Below are 16,180 nucleotides of genomic sequence, written 5' to 3' on the forward strand. Positions count from 1 at the left end.
CCACCATGACCCCCTCCGTCTCCCCGCTGACCTGCTTTTCCTTCTTTCTTCTCTTCACGGTCCAGCGATTTGAATTCTCTATCCACCTCCAACCAGCCCCCAGCCCTGCTTAATTCCGTATTCATATTCTTGCAGAGGCTGATAGAAATGACTGTGAGTATTGCTCACCTCATTCCAGAAATACTCTTCTAAATTCTTCGAGAGGCACGACGTGGGAGGGCAGAGAGCACCTCACGGGGAGTCCCTTGTGCTTTGCTTGATAGACCAAGCCACCTGCCGGCTGGGTGGCCTTGACCAGGCCCTGCTCCTCTCTGAGCCTCGTGGGCAGTCCCGAGCTGACTCCCCTGTGATAATAGCTGCCTCCTGGGGTTGTGGTGAGGAAGAGTCGATAGTGCTCCAAGCACGTAGTAGGTGCTCAGGAAACATTTGTTTGTTTTTTTCACAGGAGCCAGCTCAGCCTCCAGGAAGGAAGATCCTGCTGTCACCCTCCATCAGTTCTGCCAGTTTCTCCAGGATTTCACACATGCACGCTTGCTCTGGGCACACCCTAGGAAGATGCAAACTTGCCTGTTCCTGGTGGTCACCTACTGTCCCCTTCATAAATGTCCAAGGACAAAGGAGCTGCTGAATACAGGAACTGAGCATTGGGCATCCTGGGTTCTGTAAGTGGAAAGCCAGGTGTGCATCTCTTCACCCCCCTGCCCTCAGGAAGCACTCGCAAGGCCCCTACTGTGTGCAGGGTAGGTGTCAGGCCCTGCCTCCTCTGGGGCTCTGGACCTTGAGATTGCAGGGGAGATAAGTGCAATGGGATGAGTCAGGCAGGCACGAGAGGCACAGGCCCTGGGAATTCCAAGAAATGAGAGGGCCTTTCCTGTTGTGCCTGGAGACAGGGTCCCTGAGAAGACTCCAGCAGGAAGTGGACTCTCAGCCAGGCCAGGGCAGGAACAGAGGGTGCCTGCCAGTTCCCCGAGCTGCTCAGCACAGCTGTGGTTCATCCCTGCTTTCCCCTCCCCAGCAAGGCTTCTGGGCCAGCAGAGGGGCAGGAGCAGAATGCCAGTCCCCAGAGAAGTCCCCTGGCTTACTTCTTTTGCAGACAGTAGCCACCGGTGGAAGCCAAGACATCCTGTCATGGCCAGGACAGGAGACTGTTCAAGGGGCGCTTTGTGTGTGTGTCCTCAGGGACATCTTTCTGGAAAGGGGTCTGAAGCCACCTTCTTAGTCTCAAAGGAGCCTGTAAGCCAAGCAGCTGAAGTACCTTCTTGTTTTGGCCTTGTTTGCAAACAAGAAAACAGGCCCAGGAAGGATGCCCTTGGCCATGGCTGCATAGCTGAACAGCTTCTGGAAGGGACTAGAACTCCTGCCCCAGGCCCTGGGGTGACAGGGCAGGGGTTGAGGGGGGCATTTCCTGGGTGAGGTGGGGATGAAGCAGTTCCAGGCTGGTCAGAAGTCAGGCATGAGCTGTGTCCTTCACAGAGGGAGGCAGGCCCAGAGAGGGCTCTGACTCGCCCAAGGCCACACAGCCTTGCGTGGGCCTTTCACATCCCACACAACAGAGGGGCATCCTCAGCCTGGTTGGCAGAGGGCAGGCAGGATAGATGGCAGAGTCTTCTCCGACGAGAGGGGTTTTGCTCATGAAACCTCCTCCTCCACACTCACAGCCCTGGGCGAGACCTGTGGAGCAGCCACCAACAGAGGGAGGGAGGGGGCTCGGGGCAGCTGGGGGTGACTTGAGGAAGTCCAGCTGGACTGCGAGGGGCCCCTGGGGACTGCCAGGGAGCCTCAGGACTCCCAGAGGTGCTCCAGGCACAGAGGGAGGAACGGGCCTTCCATCTCCCTCCCCCCTTCACTGCAGAGGCTGGGTCGGGCCAGGCGCCCGGGGAGGAGGCGGTGTCCCTGGCTCCCAGCCCGCCGGTGCAGCGGGGCAGGGCTGGACCAGAAGGGGTGGGGCACCGTGCCTGGTATAAGAGGCAGCCAGGGCACCGAGGCAATGAGCTATCTGCTCAGCTTAATAGCAGGACGCTGGCAACAGGCGCTCCCTGCTCCAGTCCAGCCTGCCCGCTCCACCGCCGCTATGGTCTCCGTGCCTACCACCTGGTGCTCCGTTGCGCTAGCCCTGCTGGTGGCCCTGCATGAAGGTGAGCTGCCCTGGCCTCACCTGCTGCCTACAGCTCCTGGGTCTGTCTATCTCTGTCTCCCTCTAGGGCTGCAGTGCCTCCCAAGCCAGCTGGGGGCAGACAGGGGCGGGAGCCTGGCGGCAGTGGTGGCAGGGGAAAGGTTCTGCAAATACAGAGGTGCCCAGGCTCCCCACGGGCTGCTGGGACTTCCCTGGGCTGGCCTGGAGCTCTTGAGCAGCAAGAGTGCCAACTCCCTCGATTATGCAAGAGGAGGGGCACGGTGGGTCCCCCACTCCGGGATGTGCCAGGCACCCCAACCCACCTCTCCATCTCTCTCTCCCTCCTGTGCATGCAGGGAAGGGCCAGGCTGCTGCCACCCTGGAGCAGCCAGCGTCCTCATCTCATGCCCAAGGCACCCACCTTCGGCTTCGCCGTTGCTCCTGCAGCTCCTGGCTCGACAAGGAGTGCGTCTACTTCTGCCACTTGGACATCATCTGGGTGAACACTCCTGAGTGAGCATCCATGGGGATTGGGGGCAGGGGGAGCTCTGGGGCAGGGTGTCAGGGTGGAAGCTACTGGCATGCTAGGGAACATTGACACAGTCCATCTCTCCCTGGGCCTCCAGATGGAGGCATTGGCTAATATCAATAGTTAATTGTTTCAATTCCTGAGTGGGGACCACCTGAGCCATAGAGAGGGCTGTCTTCTGAGAATTCTTAAGACAGCCTGGTAAGCAAGTGTTGGCCCCATTTTCCAGATTCAAGTGCTGAGGCTCAGAGAGCTTAAGCGCCTCCCCCAAGATCACACAGGTAATTGTAAGGGTAGGCACCATCCTCAGTTGGGGAATGCCGGAGCTCACAGTCTCTGTCATGCTGCCTCTGCATGCTCTTCCAATAATAATACGATTAGTGACAGCACCCGTGCTTTGACTATGCCAGGCTCTTTGCCAAGCACTGCACGTGCATGATCATCTCAGGAGCCCCCCCATCCTCCCCATAAGGCAGGATAGTCCCTCAAACAACAGATGAGAACCTGCCCTGTGCTACTGGCTACACCCGGGTGGGAGCCCAGTGCTGTCTGTTCCGCCTGCACCCGCGCTGCCTCCAGGCCACTGCATACCTTCAGTTGAAGTTTCTGTGTGTGTTTGTGATTTTTTCCCCTCCCCAAATTGCAAAAGGCAAGAGAAGCCCTGCACGTAAGCGTGTGTGAAGCTAATCCGCATCCAAACACTTGCTTAGGGCGGGAACCCTGCCAGTCCCTGCGTGCTGAGTCTACCTGGAGTCACTACGACTCCAACCACACCATCTAAAATTAGCTCTGTCACTCGAAAGTGCTGGTCCAGCCAGCCACAGGGCCCCTGCCATTCCCCTGGCCCGCTTGATCAGACTCTGAATCCGAAATTAATCCCATCTGAACACACACACACACACACCCCACTTTCAAGTCAAGCCTCTAAGGCACATGTGTTACCCCTCCAGGCAAGTGGGGACCAGGTGGGGGCAGCTTAGCTATGAGCCTGTGTTTACTTCTGTGAGATGGAGTGGCCGCCCTTCCTCCAGAGCTAGCTGAGAGCCTTCTTTGAGAACAGGGGGACCAGCCTGTCTGAGAGGGGAGAGAGACTAGGAGGTTCCCAGTTCCCAACTTCAGGTAGGATCACAGATTTCCTTGCCCCCATGCTGGGAGCTCTCACTGAGCCAAGCCAGGCCCAGAGAAGGGGAGGGTCTTGCCAAGGGCTACCAGGACCCTTGTGGAGTAGCCTGTGACTTCAGTGGTGTGACTTCTTGAGGTCAAGGGCTGGTCACCTTTCATTGGCACCCTGCTGGCATGGGTGGCTGTCCCAGTGGGCAGTGTGGACAGTCCCTGCTTGCCAATGGTTGTGGTTTATTTAATCCTCTCTCTCTTTATTTTTTTCTCTCTCTCTCTTTCTCTCCACCCCACACCACTACCTTGCTGGCTGCCCGCCCACAGACAGACAGCTCCTTACGGCCTGGGAAACCCGCCAAGACGCCGGCGCCGCTCCCTGCCAAGGCGCTGTCAGTGCTCCAGTGCCAGGGACCCCGCCTGTGCCACCTTCTGCCTTCGAAGGCCCTGGTAGGTGGGCACCCAGCCTGCAGGGGCATAGGGTAGCTGCAAGCCCGGGCATGACCTGGGGAGCAGGTGTCTGGGAGACTAGCAGAGGAGCGAACTGGCAAGTTGGGGGTGAGAAGTGACCCAGGGGCCCACAGGCTGCTTTGGGTCCATGGCACCATCCCTTCCTGCAGGAACCAGTCACCCATGGGGTCCTCCCGGTGCCCAGCTCTGGGGGCTTCTGGGAACACTCATGTCCTCACTCCTGGGCAGGAGAGAGTCTGCCAGTGACAGCTGAGGCAGCTCAGGCCCAGAGAGGGGGCAGGACACGTCAGGCTGCATAGCTTGTCAGAAGGAGGGCCAGGCCTTGGGCCTGAGTCTGTCTGATCGAGTCCTACTGGGCTTTGGATTCCGACCTGAGGTTCAGGGGGACTTTGGAGCTTGCTCGGGGAAGAAATGGCATCTGGAGTTGGGAAGCCATGTCACCATCCCAGGGTGGCCCCAGAGTTGCTGGGGAGCCTTTGCCATGTCTCCTATCTTACCTGAGCCTAAGTTTTCCCATCTGTAAAGTGGTGGGGGGCTTTGTTCCTTCCCTCATCCACATGGAGAATTTGGGAAAACCAAACTGGCTTCAAAGTCCCAAGCTTCCGGCCGGGCACGGTGGCTCACACCTGTAATCCCAGCACTTTGGGAGTCCGAGGCGGGTGGATCACCTGAGGTCAGGAGTTCAAGACCAACCTGGACAACATGGTGAAACCCTGTCTCTACTAAAAATACAAAAAAATTGCTGGGCATGGTGGTGGGCGCCTGTAATCTCAACTACTCCGAAGGCTGAGGCAGGAGAATCGGTTGAACCTGGGAGGCAGATGCTGCGGTGAGCCGAGATCGCGCCATTGCACTCCAGCCTGGGCAACAAGAGTGAAACTCAGTCTCAAAAAAAAAAAAAAAAAAAAAATCCCAAGCTCCAGTTCCCATGATGGTTTACGAGAAACTCCTCCTCTGGGTCTCAAGCTGAGAGGCCCCGCCCCTGCCTCAGTTTCCCCTGCAGCTGCAGGTGGCCAGATTCTGGGAAGGCCAAAAAAGCTGCCTCTTTCTGGGGCTAAGAACACATTCCTGGTAGCTCAGTTTTCCTCAGTCCCCACCCCACCTGGAAAGGGAAAGATGCCAGGTGCACAGGGGTGGAAATGGATCTGCTCCCGCAGGCAGGTGGGGATGGGGAAGGGGTGGGGGCTGGGCTGGGCCTGCAGCCAGGTAGCTTCAGGGCCCTGGGCAGTCCATCACTTGGGCCCTAATGCTATTCACGCAGGACTGAAGCCGGGGCAGTCCCAAGCCGGAAGTCCCCTGCAGACGTGTTCCAGACTGGCAAGACAGGGGCCACTACAGGAGAGCTTCTCCAAAGGCTGAGGTGAGGGCGTGGGACACATGCACAGACTGAGCACCTCCTGTATGCCTTGCACATTTCCCATATTTTCTATGTGAGGCAGGCCTGGGTCCTCATTGGGCAGCAAAGAGAACTGAGGCTCAGAGAGGGAAAGCCACTTGCCCAAAGTCACACAGCAGTCAGCGGCATCTGGCTGACCCCAGAGTCTGTGCTCTTACCCACTGTGCTCTTTGTTACCACTAGGCCTGGAAGTGGACTTTTTAGAGGGTTTGAAGGCTCATGACTGGGAAGGACCACAGTTGTTCGTTCAGGCTGTGCTGAATGGAGCATCTCACACATGCTGGGGTCCAGAGGGGCCAACTGCCCAGCCTGCTCCCTCTCTGCTGCCCAGATTGCATCTCCTCCGTGGTGCCTCAGTGTGAGTCAGACCTGGCCCCCAGGAGGTGCCCACGAATGCTTGTTCAACCAAACCAACTCAAGAACAGACACTTGCACCTGCCGGGCAGCAGAGTGGCTGTAGGGGCAGCCTCTGGGGCAGACTGCTTGATCTGAACCCCAGCCCAGCCTGGTACAAGCTTTGTGACCTTGGGTTTGCCCCTCAACTTCACTGTGCCTCTAGTTCCTATGATTTGAACAGGAGAAACAGGGAAATTGTGCCATCCATCCCCGCCTGGGGTTGCTGTGAGGTCAGATGAGTGGACGCACATGAAGTGTGTAGCCCAGGGTCTGTGCCCGTGGGAGCTGTGGAGGGGTTTGCCATTCCCACTTCTGTCACTGAGGGTTCCTCACAGCTGGCCAGGTCCCAGGGCCCAGCTCAGCCCTTCAGAGATTCTCACCTTTTGGGGGCGGCAGAAAAACAGGAGAAAAGGCAGGATGGTGGGATGGACAGGACCCAACATATACTTAGGAACTTTCTGAGAATGAAAAATATGAGTACAAGACTTTTCAAATGCGCACACTTCATGGTGTGCAGAGCTGGCTCGGCCAACCTTGTACTCATTCTCAGCAGTTCAGGCCTGTTTTTGTTTTACAAGCTAAGAAAGGGGATCAGAGAGGCTGAGATTGTTGCCCAAGTTTCCTTAGCTAGGAACTGAAGCCAGCCTCCTGGCTCCCAGTTTAGAGTTCTTTGAGCCAGGATGTGGCCACCCAGCCAGGTTCAAAGGGCAGCGGGGTGCCCTGTTTTCTGGGCTGGACTACCTTGCACCGGACCTCGAGGAATGAGTAGAATTTTAGCAGGTGGCTTCTGGGTGAGGGGAATACACACAGCCTGGAGGGAAGAGCAGGAGCAAAGGTGTGGAAAGCTGTGGAAAGAAGTGGGAAGGCAGATGACGGGAGACCCACAGGGCTGTGCTTGGCTGTCCACTCATTCTGGCAGCATTTGATGTTGAACATTAGCTCTGTCAAAGCCCCCATGTGCAGAGAAGCTTCAACGCCTGGGCTGGCCTGTGCTGGTTGTGCAGACCTTGTTTTCAGGCTGTGGCCACTCTCTGACCCCAGGGCCGCTGTGACCCCAGGATCTGGGCAAGGGCTGTAGCCCCATTGCCCCTGTTCTCATGGGGAGCTCTTGGACAGTCCATATCTCCTGAGATGCTAAGTTGACCCTTCTTGATTCCCAGGGACATTTCCACAGTCAAGAGCCTCTTTGCCAAGCGACAACAGGAGGCCATGCGGGAGCCTCGGTCCACACATTCCAGGTGGAGGAAGAGATAGTGTCGTGAGCTGGAGGAACATTGGGAAGGAAGCCCGCGGGGAGAGAGGAGGAGAGAAGTGGCCAGGGCTTGTGGACTCTCTGCCTGCTTCCTGGACCGGGGCCTTGGTCCCAGACAGCTGGACCCATTTGCCAGGATTGGCACAAGCTCCCGGGTGAGGGAGCCTCGTCCAAGGCAGTTCTGTGTCCTCGCACTGCCCAGGGAAGCCCTCGGCCTCCAGACTGCAGAGCAGCCTCCAGTGCTGGCTGCTGGCCCACAGCTCTGCTGGAAGAACTGCATGGGGAGTACATTCATCTGGAGGCTGCGTCCTGAGGAGTGTCCTGTCTGCTGGGCTACAAACCAGGAGCAACCGTGCAGCCACGAACACGCATGCCTCAGCCAGCCCTGGAGGCTGGATGGCTCCCCTGAGGCTGGCATCCTGGCTGGCTGTGTCCTCTCCAGCTTTCCCTCCCCAGAGTTCTTGCACCCTCATTCCCTCGGGACCCTCCCCGTGAGAAGGGCCTGCTCTGCTTTTCCTGTCTGTATATAACTTATTTGCCCTAAGAACTTTGAGAATCCCAATTATTTATTTTAACGTATTTTTTAGACCCTCTATTTACCTGCGAACTTGTGTTTATAATAAATGAGGAAACATACTCTGGTTTTTTGTCTTGGCCAAGGCAGGGGGTTGGAGGCTTCTCTCAAGAAGGGGCCGCTTGGAAGTTGGAGGACACAAGAAGGAAAGGGCTGGGGCAGGTGGCTAGAGCCCTGGGTTCCACTCCCACCCTTGCTGGGTGTCTCTGGCTGCTAGCCTGCCCTCTCTGGGCTTTTGTCTGTCATGTGCCTCGACAGCCACCTGCAGCTGTGACGTCAGGATTCCAGGAGCTATGTTCTCATCAGGCCAGTAATCAACTGCCAACCCTTTTCCAGGAGCGTGTGTGGAAGAAGCCAAGACACGAGGGTGGAGGGACTCATCGCCACAGCGGCTCTGTCCCAGCAGAGGCTGACAGTAAGGCTCAGAGCAAAGCTGTCCAGCGAGGGAGAAGACCAGGTGAACCCCAAGGCTGTGGGTGCCCCACTGGTCAGTGAGGGGTGCTGTGATGGAGCCACAGCTTGGCCCTGGCCTGGCCCCTCACCTTGGGCTTTGGACATGATAAATACTTGCTGATTGAATTCATGAGTCACCACTGCAGTATGATGTTGAACAAATCTCTTTCAGTTTCTGAACCTCAGTTTTCTTCATCTAGAAAGCAATAGTCCCCACGTCGCAGAGTTACTGTGGGCACTAAGCAGAGAAGTGATGGTGCCAGGCTCAGCCCAAGGCCTGACAAGAGGCAGAGGCTGCTTGTGGGGCTGGCAATGGTGATTATGGAATGAGTGGGACGGGGACAGAACTAAGGGGCCTGAAGGGAGGGCGAGATGGGGGCTAGCTGGGGTGGAGGTGGGTGGTCATAGGAAGAGTCTGGACAAAGGTGCTACTCTTGTGGCCTCAAAAGATATGCAAAATAAATAGAAAGACTCAAAAGAGGCCAGGGGTGGCAACTCACGACTATAATCCCAGCACTTTAAGAGGCCGAGGTGGGAGGATGACTTGACTCCAGCAGTTCAAGACCAGCCTGGGCAATATAGGGAGACCCTGTATCTACAAAAAAAAAAAAAAATGTTTTTAATTAGCTGGGTGAGGTGGTGCACACCTGTGGTCCCAGCTACTCAGGAGGCTGAGGCCAGAGGATTGCTTGAGCCCAGGAGGTCGAGGCTACAGTGAACTATGGTCATGCCACTGCACTGCAGCCTGGGCACCACAGGGAGGACCTGCCTTAAAAGAAAAAGAAAAAGAAACACTCAAATGACTTGAATACATAGAAAGAAAATAGGGAGGGAATTCCAGGCAGAGGGAGCGGGGAGGATGAAAGTATGGAAGTGGGAGTGACAAAGAAGCTTCCTTAGGAGGGGCCTCAGGTGTCTGGACCATGGCAAGGGGACAGCAGCAGGACACAAAGCCAGAGAGGCCTTGAAGGTCAAGGTTAGGAGCCTCAACTTCCCCTTGTGGGCCACAGGAAGCCACAAAAGCTCTGTGAACAGCAGGGGACCTCGGCAGAGCTGAGCTTTGGAAATATGCCACAGAGGGCTGGCCAGGGCTGAGTGAATGAGGAAACCAGTGGCAGAGAAGCAGTCATCATAAGTCCTTAGGGATCCTCCGTGCATCCTGGTGATGAGGCTGGTGTCACGGGGTCAGCCCAGGCACTTGTTGCCTACTCCAGCCCAGGGCCAGAGCGCACCTCTCACGTTTCAGCTGAGCTTGATGCCAGAGGAGCCTCGCTCCCTGGGAGTGCATCACAGGCTCCCATTCAACATGACCCTGCTCCTCAAAAACTCAAATGCAACAGCCCATGGCCAGGCCAGGCAGCTGGGTAAGGCAGCCTTAGGGCCGCAGCTGTGACAGAGGCCTGGCAGCAGCATGAGGAAAACCTGACGGAGGGTGTGTTGGAGGGAAGCATTCACCGCCCTTGGCACAGGCCCCGGGGACCCTGGCCAGGGTTCAGAGATCAGTGACCCAGATGATTGAGCAACAGAGATGATTAAAGGAGTAGAGGAGGCCCAGAAGGCAGGGACAGGTAAGGGTGACACTACAGTCCTTTAGACCCATAAACCTGGGAAACAGGGGCCTCTGGCTGGGGCCCTGCACTGTAGGGGGGCCCTGTTCTGGCCCTCATCCAGCCATACCTCTCTATGGGACAAAAAGTTTGCAGGGCCACAGGGCCACGTATGCCCGAAGTCTGTCCTTGCTTCCAGCCCACACTCCAGGTAGTTGGGACTTCAGCCATGTTGGGGAAGGTGGGCTAGAGTTTGGAAAGAAGTAGAGAAAAAGCTACGAGGAGCAGCTACCAGGTCAAACCGAACCCTGGGAAGAAGGCATCTAAGCTTCAGGAAACTTGGGTTTTCTGGGACAAAATCTCCCCTCCTCCTGCCTTTTCCATAAATATAGAACAAGCTTTTTTTAAGGCTTTTTGAGTCAAATTTGTGTTCCTTTTGACTGGAACACTAGGCAGAGACAGGCCAGAAGGGAGCACAGGATGACCCAGATTTATTCGGATTATGTGGACAGGAGGAAGCTGAGGCAGAGAGCAGTTAGGTCCTGTGTCCAGGGCTGTGAGGCTGCAGACGGGGCCCTTTGCAGCCTCTCCACAGCCCTCACTCAGGAAAGAGCCCTGTGGAATTCTCTCTCTCTCTCTTTCTCTCATTGAAAATAGAGTCCAGGTAGCTAGGTCTTCAGTTCAGAAAAGTCATTTGCCTAATCACGGTGACAAACTATTGGAATGTGGCCATCCATTAATTCAACAGTTATGAATAATCACCCCTGGGAGGACTCTCGTGAGCAAGACAGACACAGTTCCTGCCTCATAGGCCAAGAGGACAGTCATTCAAGAAAACAACAGTTAAATATGAAGATAAGAATCATAGCAAACATTCACTGAGCACTTGCTAAGTGCTTTCCACGTATTAACTCCTTGGTTCCTTACAGCAACCTTATGTAGCAAATTCTGTTATTACTATTTCCATTTGATAGGAAAGGTTACTGAGGCACAGAGCAGTTAGTAACTTGCTCAAAATCATATAGCTAGGATGTGGCTTAGCTGGGTTTTAAACCCCAGGCTCTTAACTTCCGTGCTATCCTGCCTCTCTAATAGGGTATGTCCACACTGTGATGGAGCCCCTGAGGAGGGGGAGCCCAGGGTGGCTTCCTGGAGATGAGGACATCTAGGCCAACTCTGGGGAAGTCGGTCAAGGAAGAGGGTGAAGAGCATTCCAGGCAGAGGAAACAGCATAGGTGAAGGTTCCTGTCTTCATAGGAAGGGAGCTATTCCCAGCCTCTTTTGGGGAGTAAAAGGACAGGTCCTGGGAACGGCTGGAAGGGGCAGGCAGGAAGGGGCAGGCAGGAAGGGGCAGTGCATGCCTGAGCACCACACCAAGCCCCGAGCATCTGGCATGGGGGTGCTCTAGGAAGCAGAGGCCACCACCGCTTTCACCCCCACCACAGCCTCAGAAAATGCCTCCCCGGAAAATACTACCATGCCCAGCATGCCCTCCATGAGGGCTTCAGGCCTCTGGAAACCTCTCTGGCTGCCCGCTCAGGTCTCACAGCCTGGCAGGGAAGACAGACAAGAGCAAAGTGAAGGTCCAGAGGTGGAGCTGGCCTTGCAGCTGGTGGGATGGGGGGTGAAGGACTGGCAGGGCTTGTGCAGGCTGGGATGAGGGAAAGGGCTTGGTGGGAATGGTGCAGGGCAGATCTGGCCAGGGCATGAGAGAGTCCAGGGAGGGGCAGCAGGCCTGATCAGCAGGGGCCAGGCTGGGAATAGCATCCGATGCCAGGAATTTGAACTTGAGTGATAGGTAGCCAGCGAAGGTTGCTAAACGAGGGAGAGCCAGGACGGGAGCTGGCCTTGGGTGGCTGGTTTATTGTTGGCTCCTTCCCGGCCAATGCTTCCAGTTCACAAGGGCCCTCCCAGCCCCTCTCAGGGGAGAGCAGAGTGTGGGCCTCGCCTTGGCCTGCCAGGGATCCAAGCCAAAAGCCCTCGGCAGCTAAGAAGAGGGCCGTGTGCGGGCCCGCCAGGAGCCCTGGAAGAGGAATGCAGCCTAATTAATTCTCTGCAGCTCACAGGGCCTCGCCTTGTGGGAGCAGCTGCCAGGACAGGCCTGCCAGGATGCCACTGGCCCAGCCTGTCGATCACTTGGTGCTGAAAGCAGTGAGGGGGACTGCAGGCTGGGAACTGGGGGACGGGGACTCGGGGGGCCAGCCCCTGCCTCCAGGCACACACGTGTCCTCCAGTCCCTTCACAGCTAATAAAACAGTCATAGTAACAGTAATAGCCAACAGGCCTTGAGGCTGTCAGAGCACCAGACTCTGCCAGTACACTGAGTACTAGTGAGAACATTGCATTCACTTTTCTTACAAGAAGTAAGATAAGTGTTGTTCTCATCTCCATCTTGCAGATGAGGAAACTGAGGCTCAGAGAAGCGAATTTCCCTGCCCAGGGTCATGCAGTTAGAAAGCAAAAGCAGGGAAGCTGGGATGTGGACCCAGGCAATCTGGGCCCCCAGACTGTATTAATCATAACCACCATGCTAGACTGGTTCAGCAAGGGAAACTGAGGCCCTGGGGAGGCAGGGTGTCTTTCTCAAGGACAATTGGCTTAAAAAGGGCCTGGGGACACTGGCTGGAGGGGGAAAGGCCATGCCCCTGGCCTCTCCTTGAATTGCCTCCTCCTGAAGTTTCCTTCCCTGGCCTGCAGGTCACCCTGAGGGATGTCTGGCTCACTACCTCCCGGCGAGGCAGGCTGTGGAAAGTGATCCTGTCTCTGGGGTCTCTACCTATTTGGTCCCAGTTCCACTGCCTGGGGCCTGTCACAGAAGCACAGTACCAACATTACCCAAGGAGTCTCAGGCTAGTGTGCACATGCTCAGAGAATCCTTCTGCAATGCTATGACTCCCTCCACAGGCAGGACACTGAGGCCAGCAGAGGCTCAGAGTGGTGCAGGAAGGTGCTGGACCAAGACCTTGCCACTAGAAAGTGGCAGAGCCTAGGCGGGCTCCAGAATGGTCTGATGCCCAGACCCTGCCCTTCCCTGACAGCAGACCAGAAGGAGGGGCAGAACATCCATGTCATGCCGCCTCTCCGAGCCTCGGTTTCCTCATCTGCCATATGGGGATGAGGAGCCCAAGGTTACAGGATTGTCCTCGAGTTCATTAATAACAGCCAACACTAAAGGCACTTAGTAGATGTCAGATACTGTCCTAAGTACTTTATTTAATTTTTTTTAATTTCCAAAACCAAAATTTTATTCATAGCCACATAATACATCATGATACAACTGCCCCATAATATACCATATGCGGGCATGTATTACCCTGTAGGAGTATATTTAAGTTTGTCCAATTTCCCACTGAAGAAGATCAGAACGTGCCACCCCAAATATGCCACTTTTGCATCAGGATTGTTTTGAGCTAAAGGCAATTAAGAAACTGCACGTGTAGAAAGAGCTCTTTGCCCTCACACATCTGCCCAAAAGCAGGACATAAATTTTCCTTTGGGAAGATTCTTCTCCTTCCCTCTCTTATAGCAGGAAGAGAACAACCGTTAGTTAGCACTGAAGACAAAAAGTCAGCAAGAAGACGAGTCTGCACAAACCAATCTTGCTGAAATCACCCTGATCTTCCATTAATTTCCCCACATATTTATCTTCCCACAGTTTGCCACCCCTAGGAACCCAAAGCCCTTTTCCTTTATCTTGTCATTTCTCCACAAATGTATCATCCTTTGTTAAAATGGTAGGGGGCTTATATACCATTTTAACAAAGGGTCTTCACTTCTTTTCTATGAATGCAATCAACGCCTTCATGCACATCACAATTAAAGTAGGAACATCAAATAAAATCTGTATGCCTTTTCTCCTGTTCATTAGTCTTTTGTCAGTTTAATTTGCAAGCCCCAGTCACAGTCTATAAAAGGATACAGGAAAACAATTTTTTTCCTCCCCTACACCACCAATAAAATAACACTGTGTGGTACACTTGTACATAAATTTTTCTATTTATTCCCTATTTATTGTTTGGCTACATTTTAAAATTGAGATATAATTTATACACTATAACATTCACCCTTTCAAGGCACACAATTCAGTGGATTTTAATCCTCACTTAACATCGTTGATAGGTTCTAAGGGACTGTGACATTAAGCGAAATGTTTTTCTCATCAATGTAACGACAAAACTCCATTGAAGGAAACATTATTCGAGGATCTACTCATTTCTTTCCCACTAAAGTCACCATTTCCAAGAACCTATCAACAACGTTAAGTGTGGATTTATTGTTTTCACAAAGTTATACAAGGATCACCACTGTCTCATTCCAGAACATTTTCACCACCCCAAAAGGAAATCCCCTACCCGTTAGCAGTCACTCCCTTATCCTACTACCCCACTCCCAAGCCCTAGGCAACCACTAATCTACATCTACCTCTATAAATTCACCGATTCTGGACATTTCATATAAATGAAATCATACCAGATGCGGCCTTTTGCGTCTGTCTTCTCTCACATACCTCAATACTTTCAAGGTTTATCCATGTTGTAGCATGTATCAGTACTCCATTCCTTTTTATGGCTGAATAATATTTCATCTTAGCACCAGATCATATTTTGTTCATTCATCCGTTTATAGACATCTGGGTTCTTTCTACTTGAAACCTCAATGACCCTATGGGAGGTTCTATTAGTGTCCTATAGACAAAAGACTGAGATCTGGAGAGGTTAAGTCACCCACCAAGGTCAGTTAGCTAGTGAGTAGCAGTGGTGAGATTTGCCCCAGGAGTCTGGCTCTGGAGATGATGGCCTTAACCACTGTACCATACTGCCTCCTCAGTCAAAGTAACACAGCGTATGGAGGTCAGCACAAAAGGAGGCACTCGGTGGGCACTTAGCAAAGCGTGGCACTTCTCCACAGCATTTCTACAAGTGGCAGAGCCAGAGGCTGCCAGGCAGGACCCTAAGCTAGGACAAGGATGTCAGGACAAGTGATAAAGAATCGCCATCTCAGCACAAAGGTGATTCTCCTAGGAAGGGGACATCCGTTCACATCCAGGTGGGCCTGCTCCCTCCACTGAGCATCATTGGCCTGCATCCCAGACCTCATCCCTCCACCAGTTCCTACCTAGGAAGCCGTGGCTGCTCCTTTCTGGGCCCCAACGCCCCGCCACCGGGCAGCAGAGGAAGATCTTTGGGTGAGGTCAAGGTCTGAGCTGCAGTCCTAGTCAGCACAACACAAAGCATGATCTTGGGCAGGTCTCTGCCTCCTCTGGGCCTTCATCAATTAAATAATGGGACGAGAATGCTTAATACTTTCTATTTAATTATAAAGGTGATATAATATATGAACAAAAGCTGCTGCTAAAAATATGCAAATAATATAGGAATATCTGGGTTAAAAAGAAAGTCTCAGCTGGGCGCGGTGGCTCACGCCTGTTATCCCAGCACTTTGGGAGGCCAAGGCGGGCTGATCACAAAGTCAGGAGCTTGAGACCAGCCTGGCCGACATAGTGAAACCCCATCTCTACTAAAAATACAAAAAAAAATTAGCCAGGTGTGGTGGCACAAGCCTGTAGTCCCAGCGACTCGGGAAGCTGAGGCGGGGAATCGCTTGAACTCAGGAGGCGGAGGTTGCAGTGAGCCCAGATGGCGCCACTGCACTCCAACCTGGGCAACAAGAGCGAAACTCAGTCTCAAAAAAAAAGAAAGAGAGTCTCCTTGCCTTGTTAGCCCAAAAGTAGAATATGTAGCCCTTTTCTATGGATTCAGATATGTATTTTATATCTAACTTTTTAGACGTGTTTTAAAATAATAAATGGAAACATAAATCTTACGCTTCTGCGACCTGCTTTCTTCACACCACAGAACTCGTTCTGGCCCAGTACATACGGCTCCCTCTCAGCATTTGTTTCAACAGCTCCATGGTGGTCCACAGTGCACACAAACTGTTGTTTGTTTTAACTGTTTGCCTACTGATGCCATTTGGATGGACTTCATTTACTGTTTTTACAAACATGCTGCGGTAAACACCTGTTTATACATCTTTGTCCAGAAAAGACAGATTGTTAGAGGTAAATCACTGGGTCAGAGGACACCACATATTAAATATCCTGCCAGAAATGGGGCTCTTCTTTGCACTCCTACCACCACTTGGGGATAAATGCCCATTTCCTTTCGGCCTTTCCAGCACTGGGTTTTATCAATCTCTTATTTGTTGATCTAAGGAGGAAAGCATTTATTAACATGGAATCCTGATGTGTAAAAGATCAACCTGGTTGGATTCTGGTTGGAGGGAGTGAGGGGCATGGAGTCCTATTCCATCTTGAGTTGGTACAGAGGATCCCTC

At 53.6% G+C, this 16,180-nt stretch overlaps 1 protein-coding gene across 2 annotated transcripts; it reads left to right on the forward strand.

The window, feature by feature from the left end:
• The first annotated feature begins 508 nt into the window (after positions 1-508).
• On the forward strand, positions 509-7,906 carry EDN2 (endothelin 2). Of its 2 annotated transcripts, XM_003815442.6 has the most exons (5): positions 2,072-2,135; positions 2,470-2,626; positions 4,083-4,205; positions 5,488-5,586; positions 7,179-7,906. In XM_003815442.6, the coding sequence occupies exons 1-5, from the start codon at positions 2,072-2,074 to the stop codon at positions 7,270-7,272; spliced, it is 537 nt and encodes a 178-aa protein (XP_003815490.1). In that variant the 3' UTR covers positions 7,273-7,906. The 2 variants fall into 2 exon arrangements, 1 of the variants encoding a protein (XP_003815490.1); XR_008955132.1 differs by lacking the exons at positions 2,072-2,135; positions 4,083-4,205; positions 5,488-5,586; positions 7,179-7,906 and adding an exon at positions 509-662 and having other exon boundaries at positions 2,470-2,595.
• The last annotated feature ends 8,274 nt before the right edge of the window (positions 7,907-16,180 follow it).

This window comes from Pan paniscus, chromosome 1 (assembly GCF_029289425.2).
Source record: "Pan paniscus chromosome 1, NHGRI_mPanPan1-v2.0_pri, whole genome shotgun sequence".
NCBI lineage: Eukaryota > Metazoa > Chordata > Mammalia > Primates > Hominidae > Pan > Pan paniscus.

Bases quoted from the DNA above. Each gene is read 5' to 3' on its own strand.
- EDN2 (XM_003815442.6), top strand. From the start codon at position 2,072: ATGGTCTCCGTGCCTACCACCTGGTGCTCCGTTGCGCTAGCCCTGCTG. The intron at 2,136-2,469 runs GTGAGCTGCCCT...CTGTGCATGCAG, and splicing joins GCTGGTGGCCCTGCATGAAG to GGAAGGGCCAGGCTGCTGCC. The intron at 4,206-5,487 runs GTAGGTGGGCAC...CTATTCACGCAG, and splicing joins TTCTGCCTTCGAAGGCCCTG to GACTGAAGCCGGGGCAGTCC.